This window comes from Periplaneta americana, chromosome 14 (assembly GCF_040183065.1).
Source record: "Periplaneta americana isolate PAMFEO1 chromosome 14, P.americana_PAMFEO1_priV1, whole genome shotgun sequence".
NCBI lineage: Eukaryota > Metazoa > Arthropoda > Insecta > Blattodea > Blattidae > Periplaneta > Periplaneta americana.
The window spans coordinates 77,403,747-77,420,244 of NC_091130.1; the positions used below are offsets into that span (position 1 = coordinate 77,403,747).

A 16,498-nucleotide genomic window follows, 5' to 3' on the forward strand; every position below is an offset into this window, starting at 1 on the left:
AATGAATGATCACATCACAAGTTTAAAATACTGTAATAGCCTACAACTAGGTGTACATAATATTATACTTTGTTACAAATGTAATTTGAATCAACCGCCATTAATAATCGATTCTGTCTGTCATTAAATCGACTCTGTTTCTGCTATTAAATCGATAACCTTGTAAATGGCACTTTCTCAACGAGATGGCTCTGGCTGTAAAGTGTTCTACCAACATTCATAAAATCACGTGAATATGATACGGATGGAATAAAATTGGGAACACTGGGAACTGGGAACGAGTAATTTTGACGTAGGTCGATTGTGGAAAGAAAGTGTTTCCGGAAATTTGCTAATCAATAGCAGTGACAGGTAAAGTAAATTCAATTAAGTAGTAGTACTTTGTCTACCAAAACAGAAGTGATAAAACATATATTTTACATTTCACATAATAAAGCTAACGAGAAAACGTTTTATAATTAACTAATGAAAGTCGTTATGCGTCATCTGAGATAGCCCACCTACATTAAATTGTGTATTCAGCGTAGAGAAAACTTTCAAGTAAGTCAATTTAAATTTCAGATTTTCGAACAATTCATTCATTCATTTAATTAATATTGCACGTAAGTCTTTGGCGTTTTAAATATATGTCTTGTGCAATCTTGTACCATATTTCGAAGTTGTGTAACCTTAGTAGTGGTTTTTAGTGTACGTGTGTTAGAGAGTGATAATTTAATAATTATTTAATATGTTTCTCCTTAGGTGTTCAGTCCGACCTCAAGTAATTAAAAAGGAAACATGGAGGGAAATTATAGTTTTTCATCGTACCATAATGGTGGTCCAGGAAGAGAGAAAGATTTTCAGAAACTTGCACAGACAATTGGCACCAGTATACAGAAGATTTTACAAAATGGTAAGTTGCTAAAAACTAAAGTAACGAATAATTTTACTTTCTACAATAACCAATGCCTTGAAATTCACAATTTCATCTTGTTGTTTATAATTGTATTGTACAACACCGAAATATTTTTTGAACGTTGCAAGATGCCGGCGTTATAATATTGTATAATGTAGACTATAATACTAAGTTTATCTTTCATATTTACTTATATGTTTAATCAGGATTTAGTATTTGGTAATTGTATAAAGAGACCGTGACCTGCTTTCTTTCAAATACGTTGCTAAACGAAGCACAGTTTCGCATTATTCATACGTGTTCATTACAGTAGCTATATTGTTACACATAACTGTAGCTGCATTTAGATTAGCAACAGGCCATGACTGTTTGGCCAAGCATCTGCATAGAATTGGAATATATCAGTCTTCTAACTGTCCGTTGTGCAACTCAAATCAAGAAATGGATTCAGAACATCTCAAAATCTGTGCGTCAGTGGCTAACCATGACAATATCTTTGAAAAATATTGGAGTGCAAGAGGTCAAATGCCTGGCATTAGAAAACAACAACAACATATTGTTACACATGGTTGTGCATAGCCTAGGTACCTATATAATAATGTTATTAAACTTTTGTCACGGTTATTACCGGTATGTTTCTCTGTGAATTATTAAGTATGTCATATTTACTAAGTTTTGTCTAACTTTTTTTTTTCAGTCTCGTCAATGCAGAAAATGGTTAACCAATTGGGAACTCCACAAGACTCGCAAGATCTTCGAAATCAGTTGTAAGTAATATTTGAATACCACATTTCATGGCTGTAATTTGGGTGATTAAATGACATCATCGTCATGAGCTGTGTAACCTTCCAGCTGATTGTATATCTACATCCTTGTAGGCCTATAAGTTATGTGTGAGCATTTGAGGAAAAACTGGCGTCGTAGTGGAAAATGAACAAAAATATTCCCATGTTGACATTCGTTTAGTATTTAGTAGGCTACAGTGATGAAAAAATTTGTTGTAACACAACATGTGGACAACATTTTAAAGCATATTTTATAATATTTACTTATATATTCTAGTAACAAGACATGCTTATTTTTATTTTACTCATTAGGCGTTTCCTCAATGCTGAGGTTTTCCTCGATAGAAAAATTGAAGCAAAAAAAAAAAAACATGTTATCTTAGCGTTTACAATTGATATTGTCATACAAATTATAGAGTTACTTTCAACTTAATTCTCTATATTATTTACGATAGAAGGAGTAAATTAGTAAAACGATAATAAGGTTAAGAAACATTATTAATATTTTGTTGTGCCTGGATAGCTTGAAACTTGACTTTGTTTTGGCGTATCTTTATACCATATCTCCTCATAGTTTTTGAAGATCAAAAATGCTTTTGGGTTTTCTTTTCTGTGTTACAGAATTTCTAATTATTTTCCAAAAATCCTCTATTGGTTTACTGTCCGGATTTTACCCTGGTTGTTAGTAATTCAATTCTGAGAAAAAACAAATAGACGGGTTGGAATTGTTGCTCTCATATTTGCTCCAAAGCATAGAAACACTATAAAAGTGTCTTTTTATGTCAAATGTTACACTTTCCCGAAAATGGCATACAGGCAGTGCATTAGATAATAAATTGAATGGCTTACATTTATCAGGGAAAAAGTCTTGACCATTGTACGTCATTTGAAGAACATCCCAAAATATTCTTTCTCAAAATTGGAAGTATTGAAGCAGTAACTTGTTAACTTAAGCTTGAACTGTGCAATTTTTGGATTAATCCCGCTTGACCTTCTGTTATGGTTATATAACTTTATTAGATAGATCCCAGATTAAAATGATATTACTAGACAGTTTTGGATATATGCATTCTGTCTGCTCATGTGTGTACAGACATTTTTCTAAACTGTAGGAAAGATTTTGTTCATGTTCACTGCGTACAAATGATTTTATTCAGTAATGAATCACATGAAATATAATATTAAAGGGAAATAATGTTCCAGGACTGGGTATCCAACCTGGGACCTTTGGCTAAACACACCAATGTTCTGAGTTATCCAGGAATGATACACAATCATGATCCAATTCTTCCCTTATGTTCACATACCTAAAGTGGGTTGACAACGTCAAAGACCCAGCTTGAGAGCACACTATAATGTGTAACTTTAATTCGTGATTTCATGTTATAACGTAGTGAAAAAATCAATCGGTTTTTAAGTGAAGTAAAAAATAACGCAGTGACACTCAATTTCAAGCACTTCTGTTTTTGTATTACCGAGAATAAAGTGACAAATGAGATGCATCACTTGATATTGGTGGAGAAAGATTTGGCTGTGGCAAACTATTTATTATATCGTGAGTTTTTTTTTTAATGGAGGAGGAGCCTGAAGGCTTGCCTCTCAGCCTCAGACTTACTGTGCTTGCCACTTCTGTTTTGTGAATGATATTTGTCGCCGAAAAGTTGCACTCTTGTACAAATGCAGCACACTGCACTGTGGACTTAACCCAGGCTGTGGTGATGATGATAATGATATGTGAATAAATTATGACCATATAAGTCCGAAGTCCAATGCCGAAAGTTACCGAGCAATTCTGCTTTATTTGGTTGAAGGAAAACCTCAAGAAAACCACAATCAGGTAACTTGCCCCAACCAAGATTTGAACCTGAGTCCGTTCGTTTCATGGCCAGGCATGCTAACCATTACTCCATAGGGGTAGACATATATGTTGTGGACTTCCTGGAAAATTTTAAGTACATAGGAAAGCAATGAGACTTGCTAACTTTTTCCATTAAGCTCACAACATATTGAATTATTTGTACTTCTCATTGTGATTTTTTTTAAGGCTACACAGCAGGGTAGATGTAGCAGTGAACAGAGGACAATGGGCTCTTTTTTTCATGAATTTATCATTCTTTGTAAACACATCTGTTATGCATGGGTAAACAATATTGAAGCTTCATCTTGCTAAAAAATTATAATCTTGTAAAATCTTAACTTGTTCCACACAGAGTTGGCAAAAAAGAACTGTTTTATTTAAAAAACATGTTTTTTAAACTGTTTTTATACCAGTTTTAAACAGTGCTTTGAAATAGTGCGTTTTTAAACTATGTTGTTGTTAACTAATGCTAAGTTTACATCTTCCCATCTTCTTAAATGAACATATTCATCATCAAAATTTCACTTCCCTAAATATTTAGACAGCACACTTAAAACACCGATTACTTTGGACTTATTGTTTATTACATGGACTACACAACAGAAACACAAAGACACATTTCCATTCAAAGTGAATATCCGGATTTCTGCTTTCTTATGATGTCACCATCAAGTATCGATTAGTGAGTGAGATTAGGATCAAAAGATTACGTGGATCATAGAAAAGACTGTCTAACTTGCATGAGTTTTTCGTGCACTCATCAATCAAAACGTTTCATGTAAAGAGGTGTTTGGTGGTTTAATGACTGAGTAACTTACTGCAACAGAAAAAATTGGCACCCTGTGGTATACTTTTTAACTTTCATTTTATAGTGCAGTTTTTAATTTTGAAATTTTAAGCTAAGTTTGTAGGAAAATAAAAAAAGACTAAAATATTTTATAAAAACATCCTAAATTATTCTCAGTGGATTTCTTATAAATATAATAAAACATGCTTTAGACAATAGACCTACAGTATATGCAGATACCAGCATTCAAATTCTTTGTTCTGTAAATCCTAATAAAATTTCTTATTAATAATAGGTTAATATTTGTTTGGAAAAAGTAAAAGTTTGGCTCCATGAAGTCAGGAGCACCATAGTAAATTTTATAAAGGCCTGAATAGAAGGCAAACATGATTTTATATTGTAAACAATTAGGATGAAATAAAACAACCAGAAAACAAGAGAAATAACTTGTATGAAATGTCTTAAAGAGAAACATGTTTTAAACATATAGTTTTAAATGTTGTGTTTAAAATTTTTTTTAATCAGCGAATATTATTGTAAACAATTTTGGACACTTTGTCTAAAACTTTTTGTTTTAAAGATGCCAACCCTGGTTCCACATCTTAAGCTTCAATGCTAATGTAAGATCTATGGAATACAATAAATGAAATGAAATGAAAAAAAATTAGAATTAGAATTAGATTAGAATTAAAAGGAAAGAGTCTTCAGTAGCACTAACATACCATAGATTCAAAGAGCAGTGGAGTTTCCAGCTGCACACACAAGATCACGAATATTGTGGGAATCCTGCCAATAGTCATTTCAGTGGAGTGCGGATGTATTGGTCGTATGTTGTGTTCATTGTGACATCACTTGAGTGTTAATGTCTGGCAAATAAAGAAAGTGGAATTGCTTTCACTGTAGCTCAGAGAATTTTTATTGTGAAACATTTAATGAGAAAGAAAGATTACAAGAAACAAAAGCAACATTTTAGACGAGAGCATCTAGAAATAAGAGTGCCTTCAAAATCGTACAGTATAAAATGTGTAATAAAAAAAAAGAACTCTTGTAAACAAAAGAAACTTACAAATGAAAGGGTTGATGGCATTTGACATTTGAGTGTGCTTGAAATTGAGTCCCAAAAAATCTTTAAGATAAATTTATCCCAAGAAACCAGGTTATTTTATTGTTCTGTTCAAAGAGCCACATTTTGAAAATTTCTTCCACGCAGAAGTGGGCTATAAGTCGAAACAGACGATAATCTGAAGCTGCAAGGTCATGACTGTATGTCAGGTGTGACAACAGTTCTATTTTTCGTAATTCCTGTGTCTTTTCCATGGCTCTTCGAGCAGTATGTGATCTCACAGTGTCTATTCTATTTCGGTAAAATAATGCCAGGTACTTCTCTCTCAAAACTTGATGAGCTCATTCTGATAGTTGAGAATAAAGATTTGCATTGACTGCACATCTGTTTGAAACAGAGTTCTAATGAATCACACCTTCAGGATTCCACAAGTCACATAACATTACTTTAGGGCTGAACTGATCTTAACAATAACTTTGGCAGGCTGACGAGGATCGAGCCACTGTTTCGAGGTGTAATAAATATTTCCATTTTTCATCACATGTGATAGTTCTCCTGATAAATCCCTCATTCATGGAATTAGCGATATGCAGATGACATATCCACTTTGCGTTGAGCCTGTTGAGGTGTAAATTCATGAAATACAAATTTTCTAAGTGGTGATGTATTCTTTGAAGCTAAAATTCAACTTATTATGAGTAGCCTATTTTTTATTGGATTTTCTTCCAAACCTCTCTGTGTATTCTCAGTACCTTCGGTTTTCCAGGACGTTGTAAGTCTTATTGTCTTCTTCTCCATTTATTGAAATGCTGGAATCATTATTGTGCTATGCACTCACAAACGACACCTTCACTCTTGACTTCACATATTTTCGAGCTGTGGTAGCACTTTATAATCTTGTTTCTAGTAGTAATAAAAATCGAAATACAAAACAAGTTAGGCCTATACTAGTTAAATTCAAAAGCATGATGATTAAGGATAGGATTGTGAGAAACAGAAGGTTGCTAGGTAACACTGCCACTAGAATTGACAATGACTGGAGTTATGCTCCTTACGAGCAAAAGATGGGTTTTGGTCCCTTTTCTGAAACAAGCTAAGAAAAGAGTCAATTTGCAAAGCTGTGTAGAGACATATTAAAGATTAACAATTTGATCTTTAGTGTGGAAAAATGTCTTAGAGGCATTAAGGAGCCAGAAGTAGGTTCGGAAGAAATGGAGAGATTAGAAGAGTCCTGAAGGAGAAAATTAGGGAATTTGTGTCGATGAGTGTTGGGAGTGATACCAGCTTGGACAACATACAAGAGAATAGCAAGATAAGCGTTCTATAGAGGTCAACAGTCAGCTATGGAATGCAGAAAGAAGAAACCTTAGGTGATCAGGAGAAGCCAGTGACGATCATCAGACAAGGAGGAAGTATCAACATGTAGCGGAATACTGCAAATGCGTCAGAATTCGAGCACTTAGCATTTGGAGGCAATTCTGAAGAGAATACGAGAATTGCAGCATCAGGAAAAAGCAGCAGCAAGGCAGTCGAAGAGGAATGGAACTGATCCAGGAGCAGTGGTGAAGGAAGAGGGGAGTACAGTAAGAAGAAACAATATGATTTAAGGAGTTGATGTGGTGGGGAAGTAGTGAGAGAGAAAAGAAAGAAAAAGTAGGTAGTATGGGGGAACAAGGATGTCAATGGCAAGTGAAGTGGGCGGGGGGAGGGGAATAAGTGTGGGTGCCAGAAGTGGATCATCACTAGTATGAGACGTGGGGAAGTAATAGATGGGTAGGATGAGGAACGAGAGGTGACAAAGATATATTTAAAAGGAACATGGATGGAAGAGGGAATGAAGTAAGTTATGACTTGCATAAATTGTAATACACCCGTGGAGTAATTGTTAGCGCATCTGGCCACGAAACCAAGTGGTCCGGGTTCGATTCCCGGTCAGGGCAAGTTATCTGGTTGAGGTTTTTTCCGGGGTTTTCCCTCAACCCAATATGAGCAAATGCTGGGTAACTTTCGATGCTGGACCACGGACTCATTTCACCGGCATTATCACCTTCATCTCATTCAGATGCTAAATAACCTAAGATGTTGGTAAAGCGTCGTAAAATAACCTACTAAAAAAAAAAAAAGGTGGGATGATACTGTATACAAAATATGAGCCGTTCAGAGCAAGAGTGGTGTAAGTCAAAAATGAGTAATGAGGGTTAAAGTAAACATTCTGTAAAATACAGTGCAAAGTAGCAATTAATATTCAATTTATTTAAACTATTAGTAGTCAGTGAATAGCAGGAAGGCCATATTAATTGCTACTTTGTATTGTATTTTACAGAATTTTTACTTTAAACCTCATTACCCAATTTTGACTTACACTACTTTTGCTCTGAACGGCTCATATGTGAAGTACCATCTCGCCGGAAGAAATGCTTAACGACAAATATATTATATCTTTTGAATAATAAATAAAATTGTCCCTAATATAGGCCATGAAGGCCCATTTAGTTCAAGAAAATAAAGAATAAGTGGCAATATCATATACAGCATGATGAAGAGATTGAATTGTTGCAAAATGTGTAAAATTTATGAGAAAGTAAGTGTCATCATAACTTTTTTTATATAGGCTATCTTCATTTGTTGCACATCCAGACCATTTCAATCTATGTATTTTTAACTTACAGATTCTCAGTATTAAGAGTTTATCGAATTGTTTAATCCTTTACTGCCTAGGACAGTTTTGCACACACCGGTTTAATATTCATATGACTTAAGTAGTTCTCTCTTTCTCAACTGATGTCACATATGGTCAAATCCAGTTATTGAGAGTGTGCCATATCAGTCCCAGTATGCAGTTTGGAATATTATATGCTTATATTATAAGTTACATGAATATAAAAGCGGTATGTGTCATATCTGTCCGAGTATGCGGAAAGGGGTTAATTTTTTATACATCCTTTTTTGTATTCATTAACATACTCATACTCAAATTTTATTTTAATTATCCTAGATCTGTTTGCATCTTCCTTTGTGTGTGTGTAGTATAATTTACAAGTTTCAGTTTATGTAACCAAAATACGTGATTGTGTTTTCTGGTGGATGTGTTGACAGGCATCAAATCCAACACTACACTCAGCAACTGGCTAAAGATACAAGTGCTAATCTCAAAGACTTGACAGGCCTTCCTCTTCCAGTCTCGCAGTCAGAACAGGTAAGAAAAATAACATTTGTATATGATTTACTCCATAGAAACTGCCATGTAACAAGGAAAAAAACAACAACTCTTCAAACTGATCAGTAGTAGATACGAAGAAAGCTCACACTTGTTATGAAATAGAAGAATCGTGAAATAGTTGTTTAGACCTTTATCAACAAAGTCAGTCCCTTCAGTGGGTCCGTCGCTGTGGAGTAACAGCATGTCTGACCATGAAACAAGCAGGCCTGGATTCAATCCTGGTCGGGACAAGTTACCTGATTGAAGTTTTTCCCAAGGTTTTCCCTTAGCCCATTAAGAGCAAATGCTTGATAACTTTTGGCTTTGAATCCTGGACTCATTTCGCTGACATTATCACCTTCATTTTACTCAGACATTAGATAACCATAACAGTTGATAAAGTGTCGTAAAATAAACCAATTAAAAACCCTTAAGTGGTCTGTCCATAATTTTATCACCTCCCCCCCCCCCGGAAATATTCCAGCAAAAGTGTTTGAATTTCATATTTAATAAGAATGTCAGCAAAGGAGAATGTGTAGCAAATATCCGAATTATTTTCAGGCCACATAATTATCCAATTTAAAAGAGCTAACTTGTTCAGTTGATTTAACATATGCAGCCGAGCTTTCAGTTGTCATTACCATATTTACCCACATAATGTTGCCCCCGCATAATGGACGCATCCCAATTTTTCGCGTTATAATTAAAAAAAAAAAAAAATCCTCACGTCCACCTTCGATCTGATGTTTTCCAATTCACTGCAAGCTAAAGCAAGGAGATGCACTATCACCTTTACTTTTTAACTTCGCTCTAGAATATGCCATTGGAAAGTTCAGGATAACAGAGAGGGTTTGTAATTGAGTGGGTTACATCAGCTTCTTGTCTGTGCAGACAACATGAATATGTTAGGAGAAAATCCACAAATGATTAGGGAAAACACGAAAATTTTAATTGAAAGAAGTAAAGCGACAGGTTTGGAAGTAAACACCGAAAAGACGAAATATATGATTATGTCTCGTGATCAGAATATTGTACAAAATGGAAATATAAAAATTGGAAATTTATCCTTCGAAGAGGTGGAAAAATTCAAATATCTTGGAGGAACAGTAACAAATATAAATGACACTCAGAAGGAAATTCAACATAGAATAAATATGGGAAATGCGTGTTATTATTCGATTGAGAAGCTCTTGTCATCTAGTCTGCTGTCAAAAAATCTGAAAGTTAGAATTTATAAAACAGTTATATTACCGGTTGTTCTTTATGGTCACTTTGACCCTCACTTTGAGAGAGAACCAGAGGTTAAGGGTGTTTGAGAATAAGGTTCGTAGGAAAATATTTAGGGCTAGAAGGGATGAAGTTACAGGAGAATGGAGAAAGTTACACATTGCAGAACTGCACACATTGTATTCTTCACCTGACACGATTAGGAACATTAAAGCCAGACGTTTGAGATGGGCAGGGCATATAGCACATATGGGCGAATCCAGAAATGCATATAGAGTGTTAGTTGGGAGGCCAGAGGGGAAAAGACCTTTGGGGAGGCTGAGATATAGATGAGAGGATAATATTAAAATGGTTTTGAGGGAGGTGGGTTATGAGATATGATTAAAGAGACTGAATTAATCTTGCACAGGATAGGGACCGATGGTGGGCTTATGTGAGGGCAGCAATAAACCTGTGGGTTCCTTAAAAGCCATTTGTAACTAAGTAATAGACACATCTCATTTTAAACAAAGATCGTTTAAATAATATCGAAAGTCGTAAGACTGGAAGCACTGCTTATGTTTAAATTCAAGTGTTTAAACAGCAATACGTGGTACCAGCGAATGAGGTAAGGCTAGTATTAATAATAATAATAATAATAATAATAATAATAATAATAATAAAGTGTCTTGTCTTATTGTCGCTGTATTCATTGTTATAAGTTATCATCTATTTATGCAACTGTTGCTAACTATTGATCATGTTAGTCGCAATCCATATATTGTTATGTATTCTATCAATTAGTTCAGCACAGTCGTCATTACCAGGCTTCGAGACTTGGGACCCGATACAATAAGTTTACTGTGCATGTACTATAGGTTGTTGACTCGCTGCAGGTAGTGAAAGGTAGAGATGTGTTGAGGTAACAACGTTGCTATTTAGAATAGAGTACGGTAGTATGGGGAAACACACACATATGGACATCTGAAAGTAAATATACATTACACAATGACAATGTCAAAAGAATGTGAAAAGCATTTATTCTCTTGTCTTTTATAAGCATTTGTGTTTAATTTTACACAGTGTGAATGGTGGAAATAAACATGTAGCAATTTTAATATCTTCATTTATCCTATTGGTCGTCTTTAGGAAGTGCAGTTACAGTACCAAATTGCAATGTACTACAAGATACATTTTCAGTGTCTCAAACGTAAATCTTTTTCGGTTATCTGCCAAACATAGTTTGTACTGTGACAAGCTACGCTCTACGTGCATGATGTGTTAGGAGCAAAATGAAGAACCCTAACATCATTGCAGTCTCTAAGAGACAGTCTTTTATTCTCGGATGACTTTTGTCCACTAATTTGCTGCTTATATTACACAATGTTCCATATCCGTTATTTTTGCATAAAATTGATTTCCACTTCTGTTTTACATGTTCAGTACCCGAAGTACTTGGTGTCTCATTAATTCAATTAATTTGAGGGCTTCCGGCATCTCTTGCTCTGACTTTTCTAACGGTGTAATAGTTTCAGACACAGTTTTAAAATAAGTTTGTATGAAAACCAAAGTATTCATCAAAACCTTCAAATTCAGAGCGTTTTCCTTCGCGTATTTGTTGACATTCATTCTACAGTACCCCCACCTACTGTACGCTTTACTACTGTACTCAGTAGGCCGTTATGCAGATTTCCCACTGAACTGCTCTATCGGGTCCGAAGTTTCGAAGCCTAGTCATGACCATGTTGCATTAACGTAGTCATTTTTACTTTTGTGTGTATAATTGGTTTTCATACACCTGTACCTCTGTGATGCATTTTGGTGAAAATATGTACTATTAGCAAGAAACCTGAGCTCCCAGAAAAAACTTCTTGTGTTATCTGGGCCATGGGCTTGCCCAACGCAAGTAATAAATTGCACCATCATGACCATGTTGCATTTAACGTAATCATTCTTACTTTTGTGTGTATAATTAGTTTTCATATACCTATAGCTCTGTGATGGATTTTGGTGAAAATATAATAATAATAATAATAATAATAATAATAATAATAATAAGACCTTCTCTTACACTCATCTAATCTACAATTAATACAAGTGCATAAATAATAATAATAATAATAATAATAATAATAATAATAATAATAATAATAATAATATGTACTATTAACAAGAACAATCATTACATTGATATTATTATTATTATTGTTGTTGTTATTGTTATTATTATTATTATTATTATTATTATTTTTATTATTGCCCTTGTCATAATCATTAGTCACAGTGGCTATCTCGTTTGCCATGCATTCAGAAAATCCTGGGTTCGATCTCACGGGGCCAGCTTTCCCTTTGGGTTTTTCGAGTGGGATAATAATCTTGCAAATAATCAGGGCCGACTTTCTTCACAAAAAAACTTAAATTATGGCTTATTTAACGTCGCTCGCAACTGCAGAGGTTATATCAGCATTGCCGGTGTGCCAGAATTTTGTCCCACAGGAGTTCTTTTACATGCCAGTAAATCTACTGACATGAGCCTGTCGCATTTAAACACACTTAAATGCCATAACCTGGGCTGGGATCGAACCCGCAACTTCGAGCATACAAGAGTACGCTACCAAGACCGACTTCTTCTCAATCCTGTAACCCTTCAGTGTTGCATTATTTCGTGTCAATCACCCATCTGTGGTAGAACTGTCATTTGTCTGTTAAGTATCACAACTGGCTGAATATGCTCGCCTCTGTCCAAGATTGACCTATTATTATTATTATTATTATTATTATTATTATTATTATTATTATTATTATTATTATTACTGTAATAAACTGCAGTGGGTCAGCCCGAGTTAATATCTGACGATTATTGCCAAATCTTGCAGGTGAAGCACATGATTTATCATAGAAATGAGGGACCCAGATTGCAATTTGTTGGGGCAAAGAGGAAGATTTCCTTTTACTGCAAAATGCATCCCCCATTCTGCTCAAATTTGCTTAGCCCAGCCAAGATCATAATTTATTTCCTGCAGAATTGTCTTAGAATTGAATTTTTAATATGTGTTTAGTTCTAAACATACTGTATTTATCACCTTTATTTCGAGAAAAATTCGTTCCGGCACTGGGAATCGAACCTGGGACCTCTTAGCTCTGCGCGCTGAACGCTCTTTCCAACTGAGCTATGCCAGGACACGATCCACGGTGCTGGTTGAACTCTTCTCATTGTAATGTTTACAGCCTACTACCTGCATTTTAGACATATATAAGTCATATATGCAGGAGCGCATATTTAAATGACTTTATGGCTATATTCAACAACAGTTTGGGAAAACTGTTAACATTTAATAGAGCAAATACTGTGTAACTTTCGGTGTTGGACCCCAGACTCATTTCACCGGCATTATCACCTTCATATCATTCAGACGCACAGGAGTTCTTTTACATGCCAGTAAATCTACTGACATGAGCCTGTCGCATTTAAACACACTTAAATGCCATAACCTGGGCTGGGATCGAACCCGCAACTTCGAGCATACAAGAGTACGCTACCAAGACCGACTTCTTCTCAATCCTGTAACCCTTCAGTGTTGCATTATTTCGTGTCAATCACCCATCTGTGGTAGAACTGTCATTTGTCTGTTAAGTATCACAACTGGCTGAATATGCTCGCCTCTGTCCAAGATTGACCTATTATTATTATTATTATTATTATTATTATTATTATTATTATTATTATTACTGTAATAAACTGCAGTGGGTCAGCCCGAGTTAATATCTGACGATTATTGCCAAATCTTGCAGGTGAAGCACATGATTTATCATAGAAATGAGGGACCCAGATTGCAATTTGTTGGGGCAAAGAGGAAGATTTCCTTTTACTGCAAAATGCATCCCCCATTCTGCTCAAATTTGCTTAGCCCAGCCAAGATCATAATTTATTTCCTGCAGAATTGTCTTAGAATTGAATTTTTAATATGTGTTTAGTTCTAAACATACTGTATTTATCACCTTTATTTCGAGAAAAATTCGTTCCGGCACTGGGAATCGAACCTGGGACCTCTTAGCTCTGCGCGCTGAACGCTCTTTCCAACTGAGCTATGCCAGGACACGATCCACGGTACTGGTTGAACTCTTCTCATTGTAATGTTTACAGCCTACTACCTGCATTTTAGACATATATAAGTCATATATGCAGGAGCGCATATTTAAATGACTTTATGGCTATATTCAACAACAGTTTGGGAAAACTGTTAACATTTAATAGAGCAAATACTGTGTAACTTTCGGTGTTGGACTCCGGACTCATTTCACCGGCATGATCACCTTCATATCATTCAGACGCTAAATAACCTAGATGTTGATACAGCGTCGTAAAATAACCCAATAAAATAAAAATAAACATTTAATACATCACATATTCATTATATGAGGTCTCGCCACCATCATTGAAATAAAGGTGGTAATACACATTGACTACTCATAGTAGTCTTGATAATATTCAGTGAGGGTGGCAAGACCTCATATAATGAATATGTTATGTATACTGTATTTACTCGCGTAATTTCTCCCTTTTCTCTCAAAATTCAGAGGCGAAAAATCAAGGAGGGGGAAATTACGCAAGAACTACAAATTATCGAGAATAATCTGAACAGATATAACATCAAATAATTCGTGTACCAATCAAATCATCATTTAATACTAAATAGCTACAAATACTACTCATATACAATTTCAGTAATTATTATGGACAATTTTGTGGATTTTCTTTGTACCACCTTATTTCAGTTCTAATGCCTTCTGCCCAGTCTTGACTAATCTCAGATCCTGGTGTTGAACTTCACACCTAAATTTCGTATCAAAATTAATTTTTACCTCTGATTGAGGTTCTGGCTGATATGTATATTATCAGGCAGTACATCTCACTTGACGGTATGTGTCAGAGGAAGAACAATTGTTTGTCTGTATCTGAAGTCTAATTAGTGAAATATGTAACTAATCGGCGATGTATGCAATGGAGGAGGAAAGGAGCTGGCTGCCCTACCCCATTATCTCCTGGCCTAGTTGCCTCATGAGTGGTACTTTGTTGGTATCACTTGTGAGGTTCAGACCTGTCTTCAGACAGTTGACTGAATAAAAAAAAAATTAATTTCGTAAAGAATTTAAACATAGGCTACATGTGTTTTACAGTGGACTGCTTTCAATAGACAACAAAACCGAATTATTTTCCTTGTCATCAGAGGAATCATAGCTTTTTCATTATAAAAGGGATGAATAAAGATCTTGGGCTTCTCCCTGCTTATTTTTTCGATACTTGAAATCTTCACGAAAGATGCCTTTGAAGAGGAAAGGTGTATTCAATTTTGTTTCAAGTGAGAGGGAGGAATTATGCAAAGAAAATAAAATTCTGAAAACATCCTAAAAAAATTGAGGTGGGGGGGAGAATTACTCGAGGGGGGTGAAATTATATTATTGTATCTTATTCTTCATGGCCTTTTTTAAGGCTACAAATTTTCATTTTTACACACTGTTATCTACAGTGTCGAGTGGTCAGTATTACGTAAGTGTGCATGGTGAAATATATTTTTGTGAAATGAGAGAGAGAGCACAAGTTGTCATCTAGCTTATGAAAGAAAAAAATTCTATGTTGTATAAGAGATACACTAGCCTATTTTCAAGAATGAAAGTACAGTTCTATTGGTTAGAATGTTTTGTTTTTGTTTCGGTTTGCAACAGGAGAGTGTGAGTCTATTATAAGGAAAGTAATTAATGAAGGACTTGCAATATATAATGAAGCTACATTCCAAAATTTCTAGTTCACAACAAATTTTTCACTGTGGTTCACTCTGTATTTTATGTGTCTATTATCGGTTTCCGTACTGGACAACTCGCGATTAAAATTTAAGCAAGTGGTCACACAGATCTGTAACTGTCTTTGATGCCGAGATATTACTGACAGATCGTGTGGCATAGTTAATTTTATAAACAACTTCAGCACCCTCCTGCCTGTGACAAGTGAACATAGTATCATTGGGCTTGGTGACACAAGTTACATTGGTTCATGGCCTAACTACTAATAACATTAGCATTCGCCTGTTGCAAATAGTGTCATTACAGCAAGCATCTAAAAATTCTGCCATTTTTTGTTTCATTATGAATCCTGGAATGGATTCCTGTACTCGGTGTGGGGAAAGACATACTGTACATCAATAACAAACCACACAGATGGAGACTGCTATAGTTCTGTCCTCAAATTATGAATAAGTTCTCGAGACTGACTATTTACAGTTTCCACTATTCCAGTTTTGCTTGAAAATGGCATAGTGCTAAAGTCACAACATTATTTACACATATTACTACGATTCACAGAATTTACCACACTATTAACCATTCTAAATATCACAGTGATGTGTTACAGTAACTTGTTACTATAATTATGTCCCATCTATTTCAATTCGCAGACAACAGTTATGAACGAATTACACGATTATTTTAGGTTAAATTTTGTGTACAATAACTAAATTACTATTTAAGTTATAGCATAGGCAGTTTTTTGCAATATTCTTTTTTTTGAGAAGGAAACTCACACTTAAAAGTGTAAAAATAAAAGCAAATGAGAATCCTAGAAAAACGAGGACATTGGATTTGGCACTTTGGCTTGGTTGCTATGGAAACTCGAAAGTTTAAAGGTTGGTTATATGATTTGCACTTTATGTC

General features: G+C 35.0%; 1 protein-coding gene across 4 annotated transcripts in view; it reads left to right on the forward strand.

Moving 5' to 3' along the window:
• The first annotated feature begins 229 nt into the window (after positions 1-229).
• The window catches only part of Syx7 (syntaxin 7), an 87,092-nt gene continuing 70,823 nt past the window's right edge, over positions 230-16,498 (forward strand). For 3 of the 4 annotated variants that reach the window (XM_069845609.1, XM_069845611.1, XM_069845613.1), the window contains exons 1-4: positions 230-351; positions 742-892; positions 1,593-1,662; positions 8,485-8,584. In XM_069845609.1, coding sequence (XP_069701710.1) covers positions 778-892; positions 1,593-1,662; positions 8,485-8,584 — 285 coding nt within the window. In that variant the 5' untranslated portion in view covers positions 230-351; positions 742-777. The other variant, XM_069845610.1, reaches the window with a different exon arrangement.